This window comes from Physeter macrocephalus, chromosome 18 (assembly GCF_002837175.3).
Source record: "Physeter macrocephalus isolate SW-GA chromosome 18, ASM283717v5, whole genome shotgun sequence".
In the NCBI taxonomy this organism is placed as follows: Eukaryota; Metazoa; Chordata; class Mammalia; order Artiodactyla; family Physeteridae; genus Physeter; species Physeter macrocephalus.
This window is the reverse complement of record NC_041231.1, coordinates 79,263,079-79,275,896: the sequence shown is the minus strand read 5'-3', so window position 1 is coordinate 79,275,896 and position 12,818 is coordinate 79,263,079. Positions and strand designations below refer to the sequence as shown.

Genomic DNA, 12,818 nt, shown 5'->3' with positions numbered 1-12,818 from the left:
CGCAAAAAAAAAAAAAAAAAAAAAGAAATGCCAGAGGTTACCTTCTAAGGGTAAGATCATATTTAGCAGCGACAGGGGTTATCCAGATGGAGGACACAGAGCCCCTGCCCTCAACAGGAAGTGGAGGATAAGAATAAGAAAAGTCCAAGGAGAGTATTGATGAAACATTAATCAGTTGCTCTAAGAAAGAAGTGGAAAATTTTATTCGAGCTGAATTTGAGGATTGTAACCCGGGAAGAGCATCACAGAAAGCTCTGAGAACTGTTCCGCCCATTAGAAGCCAAGGAACAGTTCCATAAGTTTTTGAGACAGAGGGCTGTACATCAGATGATGTATTATTGACAGTTTACATCATCCAGGTCTAAGCGTCATGGTGGTGGGTCATGTGACCCCTTATAAGATCAAGAAGGAATGTTATCTTTTAAGGAGTTGTCTTGCTGATGTGAGGAGAATGTTGCTCTTTATGGTTGAGCACGTATTCCTGCCAATGGGGAGGTTTGGTCGATGCCAAGTGCAGATACACAATGCACAGTGGGGGGAGAGGGGAGACCAAAGGGCAGAGAAGAATTTTTTATGTTTCAGTGTTTCTTGTATTGCCGTGAAATATGAATTCTATTTCACAAGAGGCACAGCAAAGTAAGTGTTGTGAGAGGTCAGACACAGGATGATTGGGGTTAGTGAGGGGTGATCTCTTGTGCAGGTGGGGCTCAGAGTGGGGTGTGAAGGTGGTGGCCCCATGTGTGGCTTTCAGGATGAGCAAGATGTCGATAGGAGGGGCTGGGGACCAACACAAAGGCTTAGAAGCGAGGAAAGCTTGAGTCAGTGGGTCAGGACCACACAGCTGTCCATACGTTTGATATAGATAAAGCCCTCAGAACAAAGGAAGCCCTTCATAATTGCTGTTGCTGTTGTTGTTATTATTATTGTCCTTACTGACAGATGTGGAGGCTGATGCTGAGACTTAGGACTCTTTTTTCATACCGACAAGAGAGTAAGATACATCTGGACAGGAAGACCATCATCTTCCTGGGGGTGTCCAGGTTTGCTGGGTGGAAGAACTCTTTTTATTGAACTTACTAGATCTTAGGGAGTTATGGAAGACTTTTAATGCGGAAGGAACCTGAACATTTAGCTGTATTTGAGAAAAAAAGTCGCATAGGCTATGCTGGGTCCTGAGATAGGGATATTTATCTTTCTCTTCCTAGTTCCTTTATATTTGCATTAAAAAGACCTTACTAGAGGATGGACTTGAGGATATGGGGAGGGGGAAGGGTAAGCTGTGACAAAGTGAGAGAGTGGCGTGGACATATATACACTACCAAACATAAAATAGATAGCTAGTGGGAAGCAGCCACATAGCACAGGGAGATCAGCTCGGTGCCTTGTGACCACCTAGGGGGGTGGGATAGGGAGGGTGGGAGGGAGATGCAAGAGGGAGGGGATATAAGGATATATGTATATGTATAGCTGATTCACTTTGTTATACAGCCGAAACTAACACACCATTGTAAAGCAATTATACTCCAATAAAGATGTTAAAAAAAAGCAAAAAAAAAAAAAATGGACCTTACAGTCGAGCTGATCATTATCTGCTAATCTTATTAGAGAGAATGTCACCAGCCTTCTTGGCCTCCTAATGAGTTCTGAGCAGCCCTCCGCAACCCACCTGTCCTCTGGCAGCTTTCCAGTCTGGCTTTCCTTTCTTAATAGAATATCTGAATAACCCAGACCCTTCTTGGCTGGATTTCCCTCAAAGGTGCAGCCTCTCTTACTCTCTGCCCCTTCGCCCCAGCCCCCTAAGTCCCCTCTGACAGCAGAAGGGGAAAGATGACATCTTACTTTGGCTACCATAGCAACCCTCACCTGCCTTGCTGCTCCCTTTAGAAGTGTCATCCTCCGGTGAAGTTATTTTGTATATAATTACTTGGCTTCTCTGGAGACTTGGGGCTTTCTTTTAAGCTTCTGCTTACAGCCATGAGAGGGTGGACTTCTGCCTACTTCCTGGGCTCAGAAATACCCCTTCCACAGTGGTGCAGGCATCGGTCCTGAAACAGAGTTGCTCATTCCCCTTTCTGTCTTTTTGTTCTTAAGAAAAAGAAAAAGATAAAAGCAGTCAGAAATGGTGAATCTGTGACATTATGCATTCTTAGATTGAGTTCCACTGAAATTAACCTATCACATTTCTAGACTACCACCCAGTTATGAAGACCGTGCTTGATTTCTTCACTTGGTCCCAGAGAGCCTCTGTCCATCCCTCTTCATTCTGCACCCCAGGGGCTGTTGACCCATATATTCCACATCCCAGCTCCCTTGCCCTCTGGTTCCCAGTTGGGTTTGGCCAATGCAAGGTGCCAGCAGATCAGAGAAAGAGAGCAAGGTGGGGATATTAACTCCCCTGGCACCCTCTCTGTGGTGGCACTGAGGATGGGCTGTATGCCTCAACCTGAGTGGGGGCCTTTTCCACTCAGCCCTCTGTGTCCCCGTTCTGGAAACCTCTCCCCTCTTCTCAACTCTTCTGCTCTAGGGATGGCGCTAGCCCAGGCTTTTGCATTGTCTTTTGTGGTTTCCCTAGAGCCTGCGCACACCTTTGTCAACAGTTGCATTATTAAACTCTTTTCAAATTCTCCGACTTGAGCATGCCATCTGTTTCCTGCTGGGACCTCGACTAATACAATGACTGAAGCTCTTCTCTTTTGGGTGAGGGCTCCAATAGTTCTTGTTTTGTTTTGTTGAATAAAGCTCTGGTTTATTGTAGGTTATTCTTTGTAGAAATAGATTTTCCGATCTTTAAGAACAAGCTTCGCACCTTCATACCCTTCATAAAAGGTGATGTTTCCTCTCTCTGACTTTCTGCCCTCGCGGGAAGCCTGTTTGGAACCCATTTCCTGGATGTTGTCAGTTAGGGCTGTGGAAATAGACTACAAAGGCCCTTACTACCTGTCCCATCTGACCCTGCGTAGAGGTGAGGGTCTTCCTTCCCTTTTTATTTTGTCAGTTGGAAGAATATACAGGATTTGCAAATCTTCCAGGGAGACCATGGGTATTAAAACCCTACAGGTGTAAAGATGTTATGATGGGTGAGATTATAGTCCTGGATTCTGCTGTAGAATCCAGTACAAAAGGAGATGGTGGCAACAGCTTGCTTTTTTTTTTTTTTTAAACTTCATAAAAATGTATAAGAAGCTGCTTCCTTGGGGAATTGAATTAATTGAATTATTGTTCTGTGGGAGCTTCCAGTGGAACAGTGGTCCCAGAAGGTGTCCTGAAGGGAGCTATGAGCGAGGAATGTGGATAATTTCTTTTGAAAAACCACAAGTTGAACACTGCATCCTCTTGGTTCTTTCAAGGCTGATCCCAAATGGTATCAAGAATAGCAGGAGGTTCACACAGCTCGGCGGGTGTGAAAATTCTGTGGCTGTATTAAATAGGCTCCATTATATTTCAAAAAGAGCTCTAATGGGTTTCTCTGGAGCACAGCCTAAGAATATCATGTCTCTCCTTTGTGTCCCAGGATGGCTGGGATAGTTTGATGTTGCTAATATTACACTTCAGTCTCCCTATAAGTTGGACAAAATGAGGAAAAGGCCTGGCTTATCCTGAAGAGGGTCTAGCTAGGCGACAAAAGGACCTCATCCATAAGGCCAAACCAAAACTGGAAGCTGATATGATTTAATTGTAAAATGATTATCATTATTCACATAAATTTTTTCCTAATCAGCTTATTTTGTCCCGGGTATCATTGAAGAATCATTTAATTTTAGAGCTAAAGGGGTTTTAAACACTGTAAAACGTATAAGTTGAGGTTTCTATTCTTTAAAAAAAATTGCATTGGATTTATTTACCCTTATATTCAATTTAAAAATAGCTATAGGCATTTCTTTCTACTACTTATTAATGCAACATTGCATTCTTAGTTTTGATCATTAATATTCAAGCCGACATGGTCACCTTTAACTTCTTCCAAACTAACACATCTCCCCAATCCATTTACTTGTTTTTCAATGAAAACTGAATTTAAAGTCAGAAGGAATTATTCCTTAATCACTTCCATTTATCCTATTTCCTTATTTATCCTCCTCAGCTGGCTACAACATGGAATCAAGGCACACTTTTTCCTATTTGTTGCCCTTGTTGCAAAAAGTTTTACATTCTTGTTCTTAATTGAAAAAGCAGATGAGTCGAATCTTTAATATTCTTTTGTCTAAGGAAAAATAAACTCAAACTTAAGTTGCTTTTGGAGTATGTCCTACTCAGTTTTCTTCCTTTGTAGATCATTATTTCCTATGTTTAAAAATTCTTGCTTTCTAGTTTGAATAACCTGGAAGACCAAAAATATAGGCAGGTTTGTTATGAGCATCAGATAAAAGTTTCAACCCTGGAGAAAGCTTTTGTTAAAGGTTATATATAAGTTCCCCTTTCTTGAGCATCTTTAAGCCCAGAGATAAACAGATGTCTCTTTTCTTGTGTATTTTCTTCCAGTCATGGAAAGATAAAAATATCAAGGTGAGAAGGGACCTTAAAAATAAATGTCAGCCAGCCATCTCCCTGGTCCTTGGATTCCCTAGGTGACATCCCACAAGATCGATATCACCTGCTCTGTGGAGCTTATTCATTGGCTGTCACTGGGACAAGTTGCTCACTTAGACACGAGGCAAGACATTTCTGTTTTAACCCGAATTGTTAAAAGAGCCATGGCTCCTTTTATTAAACTGAATTCTTTTTCCCTGGTTGACTTCTGCTTTATTAGTGCCACACGCGAAAAATATTTCCTCTTTCAGAGTTTGATGGTAACTGTGATTTCACTCAAGAAATCTTGCCTATGCTTCCCTATGCTATGTCTACCCATGCTCCTGTTTCTTAGATGACATGACTTTTGATCCCTCAATAAGATGGGATAGTTTCCTTAGCAAAACAATTCCAGTTTTTCTGTCCTAGGTGGTACTCAGAATCAGCCGTGTTAGTTTCTGCATGTTCAGGGGACTCAAGATTATCATCACACCCCTCCTTCCAAGGTGCCATTTGCTTTTTTCATAGATCACACATCACACTATTAATGGGGTGATTTTACTTGACAGTGAAGCTAGTATGAACATCTCCATGGATACTCACAATTTTATTTTTCCTGCCATGGCTCTCTGCTGCTCTCATGGGCTTATTTGTGATTTCCCTCTCCTTCTATATCTAGTTTAAGATTTTTCTAGATCAGAACTCCCATGGGCAAAATGCATGGCTCCCCATTCTCATGAGCTACACCCCATTCCTAGAAAGGTCATATTTTTTAGGATTCTGCAATTCAGAAATCTAAACATCATGCATATTGTTAACACTGTGACAATAATGGTATCCGACAGAATCAGATGTCTCTTTGAGTTCCCTTTCCCTGAATTTGTACCATATAAAAAAAAAATGTTTGTTAGGAGTGAAAAGTGGGAGTTTTGGAAAGATTAATTCCTTGTGTAGAAACCCAGTAATGTCTAGATCATCTAATTTTATTGAGGGGGAGAGAATATATTCACTTACGCCGCAAATATTTATTCAGTTGCTACTTCTTTGATGCTGATCAGGCATCTTTAAGTGTCAAGTGGCTAGTTTTCCTGGTAGGAACCATACTGTCTTCATCTTAGGTCTTTTAATGTTTATTTAATAAGTTCTGTCGGGTTTTCTGAGGATCTTGGATGAAATCATTTTCACATTATAGCAAAGTAATGAAACAGTTGAGAAGCTTCCTCTCTCCAGGCTTCCTCTTCCATTAAAAGGAGTACAATTCAATCATTTATATTTTCATTGCCACCTACTTTGTAATATTTAAATAAACAGTTATTTTAGCTCTTGGTGGTCTTGGGGGAGGGGCAATGTTTTTTGTTTTTTTATTTTTAACGACTCTCTTTTGCCTTATAAATAACTTTCCTTTCTATTGGCTCTCCTACCAGACCCATACCAAATATTCAGGGGCATCCCTACTTGTGTCTCATTTTAGTGACATGGGCTTACATCATGGACATTCACTGAAGTCTGAAACTTGTTTACAGCCTTATTAGTGGTAGATGGCAACCACCTCTGTCGTGCCAGCTTCCTCTGATCTTGACAAGCCTGTACATAGTAATAAGTGGCTTTAATTCATGTATTATTTTGGAGCCTTCAAAAGACATTCACTTGCTTCCTCTTGCTTGATATTCGCAGTAGACATGGCCACAGTCTTTCTCCATTTTGCTAACATGGAAACCACAGCTCAGAAAACATGCAACTTACAGAAGGACCAGAACCCAAGTAGGCCCCTGGGGCTCTTTCCAATACTTCACATAGATGTCTCTTCTCTGCATCTCAAGAAATTTTGAGGTTCTCTCAGGGGAGACTTTATATTTTAAAAGTGGATGGTGGTTTTTCTTTTCCAGATGAATGTAACGATGGAAATATAAACCTTCTAAATGTCAAACAACAGAAGAATAGTTAAATAAATTATGACAGATCTATACACTGGGATTCTATGTGGCTATTAAAATTAATGTTTCAAAGAATATGTAATGATACAGGGAACTGCTCTTGGCTGTATCAGTGTGGGATACTAAACAGCAAGCTCCCAATTTTGTTTCAGAATTATGCATGAAGATAAAAATGCTGGAACTAAATATACCAAAATATTAACGGAGTTTTCTGGATAGCAGGATTATGGTTTTCTTTTCTTTTTTTATACCTTTCTGATTTTTCCAGTTTTTCCTTCAGTGAACTCATGTAATCAAAAAAACATACATGTTATCTTAGTTATACTCCACAAATTTTTAATTTTAGCTAAAGGAATCCTTTGAGTGGTTCTTGTTATCTTTCATTTTAAAAATTACATCTGAAATGAGTGGGTTAATTTTTATTATTAGTGTATACATTTAAAATAAATAACATATTTTTAGAGTATATATTTTAAGCCGATCATTGTAACTCACTTGCTGGTCTGTTTTTTCCTGACAGTGACCCCTTTTTACATAATTCACTAACTCAGTCAAATATTTTGAGGGCTTTCTAGACGTACCAGGCTGAAGATACCTTGGACGAAGGCAGCTCAGTCTCTGCTCTCAAGAAATACCATTCTGGTTGGAGATACAGTAGTCGCAGCGTAGAATGAACTGTGCGAGGGCTAGGCTGGTACTCAGGGACTGCAAAGAAAGGATGCTAAATTCATGGGTCCTGGCGGAGGTCAGGGAACCCTCCTGGAAGAGTTGCCTTTTGAGCTGAAAGCAGCTGTTCTCTTTTGGATGACCAACCTCAGATTTAGAAATAATGACAACATAAGTAAATCTTCTTAAGCTATGTAGGTAGTTTTTGCTGGAATTCTTTTAATCAGCATTTCCCTTTCTGTCTGTTTATTTGGGTTTCCCTTTCTGTCTGTTTATTTGGGTTTACTAAAGGTTAGTGGTTATACCAAAGCATAATAGTCTTGTTCTGAGATGATCCTAATGATGTGCTTTTATAGTGTTTCTGAGTATATATCCTTTTACGAGTGATTAACACTGATTTTGATCACTTTTTTTTCATCCCTATTTCATTCCTCTGCCTCTTCCTACTTAGCTGAGGGAGGCAGATAGGGTTTTTTGTTCCTGTTTTACAAACATAAATGGAGTCATAGAATGATCAATAGATTTCTCCAAATTATGAGGTGAGTCAGCAGTGGAACTGGGACGAGAAACCAGGGTTTCTTTGTTCAGTGCTCTGACTTCTAAAGTATTTCTCCATGTAAGTAGAATAAGTTGTTTGCCAAAAATGCATTCACCTTTGAAATCTTTACTGAAAGTAATGAGCTTAAAATAAAGTCTTACAAGGTAATCGTATTGTTACAGCTTAGAACAGAAGTTAAGGCTATTTGGGTAGATTAAAATGAGTCCTGAGTGAGGCTTAATATTTGGTCTATTTAATTAATTTGTTCAGCAATGGATTTTAATTCTCTTTGAAAAAAAAGAATAATTGAAACAGTCTCAGACCCGTTTAAGAACATTATGGGATCCATTCTGATTAATTTTTAAAATGTTGGGCTTTCCTGGTGGCGCAGTGGTTGAGAGTCCGCCTACCGATGCAGGGGACGCGGGTTCGTTCCCCGGTCCGGGAAGATCCCACATGCCGCGGAGTGGCTGGGCCCGTGAGCCATGGCCGCTGAGCCTGCGCGTCCGGAGCCTGTGCTCCGCAACGGGAGAGGCCACAGCAGTGAGAGGCCCGCGTACCGAAAAAAAAAAAAAAAAAAAAGTTAACTAAGAAGGACAGGATTAAAAATGAAATCAAAATTGACAATATCTATATTTCATGATACTGGGTGATTGTAACTTTATTATCAAAAGGTTTTCCTATAATCCATTGATGAAAATACACTGGACCCTTGAACAACATGGGTTTGAACTGTGCAGGTCCACTTATACACAGAATTTTTTCGCTGAGTACCTTCTGCAGGATCTGAGGTTGGTTGAATCCACAGATGTGGAACCCTATATAAGGAGGGCCGATTCTAAAGTTATACTTGAATTTTCAACTGTGTGGTCTCTTGGTGCCCCTGACCCCCACGTTGTTCAAGGGTCACCTGTAAAAGTGGCTTAATGTTCTTAGTAATTATTTTTACTATTAAAATAATTAGTACTCTAATAATAATGTGATAGTCATTATGCATATTATGCTAAAATATCTGAAGCAACAGTGCAAATGAATATGAAGGGAAATAAATACTTTAAAGTATTTCATTGAAGTTTTTCTTCTAATTAAAAATATTCATAGGGAATTCCTCCAGTGGTTAGGACTCTGCACTTCCACTGCCAAGGGCCTGGGTTCAGTCCCTGGTCAGGAAATTAAGATCTCACAAGCTGTGCAGTGTGGCCAAAAAATAATAATAAAAAAATTTTAAAGAATAAAAAATAAAAATGTTCATGTATTTTGAATCATTATGGAAAAAATAAAGCTTAAACCATGTACCATATTTTTATTTAAAATACGTATTTTATTGATTTAAATACAGAAAATGTTGCATTAATTGGAGTTTTGAGAACTTTAGAATACAGGAATGGTTCTATTATATTTTATATAGAATGACATTTTTATTTTCCACGATTGTAGTGATCTAATTTTTGAGTTATTATTTCAAATTCTTTAATTTTTGGCTCCGGTTCCCAACCAGGCCTAAGATTTTATATGTAATGCATCATTTATATTGCCATCAAATACTGTTTATCAGGATGCCATTTAGGCTTTGTTTCTAGGAAAAATGAAAAAACAACCTCATCACAATACTGCATTCAGAGTTCAAGAGAGATATAAGTAGAAACCCATACTTGTGTGGGGATCTAGAATTTATGTCTTACCTAAACTTGATGAGGGCAGAGTGACACTTTGTGGTACTGCCTTTCTGTCTTCTACCCTGAGGTTCTGCATTGCTGGGATTGGGGGAAACAGAGGATGATCCAGCAGCCACATGGTAATTGCCAGGCAGTCTTATCTGGGTACCCGTGGGCAAGTTATTTCACCTTCTGGGACTTCAATCACTGATCTTTGAACAGAATAGTATGATAGACATGAAAACAGATACAAAGGAAAAATATAGACATTGACTGTTGTTGAAGTATGCAGGAAAGCTGATGAAATCTATTGAATTATGTACCAGTATCAAAAATTGGAAAAAGTCTCCAACTGGCTGCAGTTGGGTAGAGTTTTGAATGTAAGGGGTCATGAAATAATAGAATCATGGAACACAGGTAGATGAGATTAATACTGGCAAGCTTCACATTGAGGACTTTGAGGGTGGGGAATCTGTATACCATGGATCAGCCAAGATAGTACTGATTTTTTAAAATCCAGAGTTCACAAATTAGAGTAACTACCCCAGGCAGAAGAGGGTGTGTGTGTGTGTGTGTGTGTCTGTCTGTGTCTGTGTCTGTGTGTCCTCATTTGGATAGATGATTAACTATTAGAGTTACCCTAATCAGGATTCAGGTGGTGATGAAATAGGTTGTACTTCCTTAAATATAGACTTGCAATAATTTTGATCTGCTTCATTTCCGTGGTATAGGAGAGCAGACTTTCGTGCCAAACTCCCTGAGTTTGAATCCTAGTCCTGCCATTTTGTCATGGACCCTGTCAAAGTTACTTAATTGCTTTGTTCCTTAGTTTTTCCCCCTCCATAAAATGGGGATAATATTGGTACCAACCACATAGATGGAGATTTGATAGGTCAGTTAAGGCACGCAGATCATTTAGAATCATTCCTGGAACTCAAGAAGTGATAAGCATTAGCAGTAATGGTTGTGGTATTATATAATTCATCATGTAACTTATCAAAGCACTTTCCTATGTGCATTTTTGTCTGAATCCATTCGATTCTCTTAAGGAAACAAGGCTCAGAGAACTTTTGTAACTTTCCAAAGTTCCCAGTCTAGTAAACACTGAACAGCTAGGCTGGAGCCCCTGGCCTCCAACTTCAGTCCTGCTCAAGTGGGTTTTTTTTTTTGCCCATAGCTGGGACTGGATTCTTGCGCAGAAGCAGAGCTGTGTGGGAAGTTGTAACTCAGAGATCAAGGGGAAAATGTGAACTTGCTGGGTCTTCCCCCTTCTAATAGCCCCTGCTTCTCTTCCTAATCATACTCCCCTCTCTGCCCCAGACACTCCAGAACTGCGACCTTCAAACCAAGCTTTAAGGAATCGAATCCTACTCTAACATGCATCCGTCTCTGTATCCTCAGGAATGAGGGGAGACTCTTATTTCATTGGGATGAGGAGCCTGGGGCAGCAGGGGCACATCCCGGAAGATGGAGGACTCTTCCTGCTCTGCTGCATAGACAGAGACTGGGCTGTGACTCGGTGTTTCACGGAGGAGGCCTTTCAAGCAATCACAGACTTCACGGACCTCCCGAACTCACTGTTTGCATGCAACGTCCACCAGTCGGTGTTTGAAGGGGATGAGAGCAAGGTAAGAAGCCTTTCTGCTCCCGAAACAGGGGGAGATGTGGCATTATCCCCCAGATATTTCCATTGCTTCTTTGTGGTTAATGTTTGGAAGTTTTTGAAAATGTTTACTTGGCACTCTTCTTGGCATGCATAGCAAGAGCAGAAGAGCCTGTTCTATTATCAGTTGACAGTAGAGGTACACACAACGAGGTTGTATGGGAGACTGTGTTGAATCAGATCTCGATGTCTGCCACTCAGAGGTCGGTCTAACAATGGTGTTGGGAATAGTGATTGCAGGGGATACCCCTTGGGCTAGGAAGCAGATGTTGTTAAAAAAAAAAGTTTTATTTTCCCCTATTCTGCCCAAAACTTAATTTGCCTTTCCCTACCCAGCACAAGCTCTCTTTCCCCATTACTCTTCCTGCAGTTTGATGACCGTTCTAACAATAGCTTCTTAAACTGGGCCCCAAGTCCTGCAGCACTTATTAGAAAGGTAAATTGGTTGGCCATATGAGACTTGCTTTGCCCAAGTGGGTAGAATTGTTTTGGGTGTGTGGTAAGAATTTGCGTGAAAATGCTTAACTCCTTGATTTGAAATAACTAGGGAATGAGGTTGTCTATGTACAAGCATTTTCCAGAAAATGAAGCTTCCATTTTAAGAGTCAGCTTGATTTAGTGGAAGCATTCTTGGCCATCAGAGTAAATATTCCTTTTGGAGGTCTTTCGAAAGTTTACTTGGGATTTCTCTGACCTTTTAACAGCAGAGTCTAAATGGATCAAACCTTCCCTTGTGGATGTGGATTTCTAATTGTAAAATCCATTACTAGGCTACGTTGTAAAACATGGCCAACATCTTTTCTGGGAAAGAGCCTTTTTTTTTCTACATTAAAGTATGGCTCTGTGTGAGATTAAGAGTAGGATTTATGATCACTGTTTCACAAACTTGGACTGTTTTTGCCAACTGCTGAAGTCCAAACTCTGTTGCCTGAACACAATTACTGGAAGTCTTTGTTCTGAATTTTATTGGTTTTGTAAGCAATCTTGATAGCCCAGAGATTTAGGAATTATTTCAAGCCATATAAAGGTAGTTTTATAATAATATTATTTTGGAGTTGAACAGTTGAAATGATGGGCTAAAAATAACTTTAAGTCCAAGGAATTATATGTGTTTAGAACCTCCAGAGCTATCATCAGCAGACTATTTGAAGTAAGAAAATGACACATAGCCTTTTTGAAAGAAACTGGGAATTTTGCTCTTGGATTATAACCAGGTTATAACACAGATTATAATTTATTCAGAGCAAGTCATTTCCCCTGAAATCTACCTGATGTTAACTATGAAACAAAGTTTCCTGTTTTCTTGTCCTCTCATCTATTTAAATATCAACAATTAGAAGGATTTTCCTTAGAGTTTTTTTTTTTACTTTAACATCTTTAGTGGAGTATAATTGTTTTGCAATAGTGTGTTAGTTTCTGCTTTATAACAAAGTGAATCAGCTATACATATCCATATATCCCCATATCTCCTCCCTCTTGCATCTCCCTCCCACCCTCCCTATCCCTCCCCTCTAGATGGTCACAGAGCACCAAGCTGATCTCCCTGTGCTATGCGGCGGCTTCCCACTAGCTATCTATTTTACATTAGGTAGTATATGTATGTCCATGCCACTCTCTCACTTTGTCCCAGCTTACCCTTGCCCCCGCCATGTCCTCAAGTCCATTCTCTACATCTGTGTCTTTATTCCTGTCCTGCTCCTAGGTTCTTCAGTCCCATTTTTTTTTTTAGATTCTATATCTATGTGTTAGCATACAGTATTTGTTTTCCTCTTTCTGACTTACTTCACTCTGTATGACAGACTCTAGGTCCATCCACCTCACTACAAATAACTCAATTTCGTTTCTTTTTATGGCTG

General features: G+C 39.9%; 1 protein-coding gene across 1 annotated transcript in view; it reads left to right on the top strand.

Annotated features, from left to right (window-relative positions):
- The window catches only part of RCAN2 (regulator of calcineurin 2), a 264,663-nt gene that overhangs the window by 28,551 nt on the left and 223,294 nt on the right, over nt 1-12,818 (top strand). Inside the window, exon 2 of the mRNA XM_028479262.2 lies at nt 10,701-10,927. Coding sequence (XP_028335063.1) covers nt 10,703-10,927 — 225 coding nt within the window. The 5' untranslated portion in view covers nt 10,701-10,702. The remainder of the gene's footprint in view (nt 1-10,700; nt 10,928-12,818) is intronic.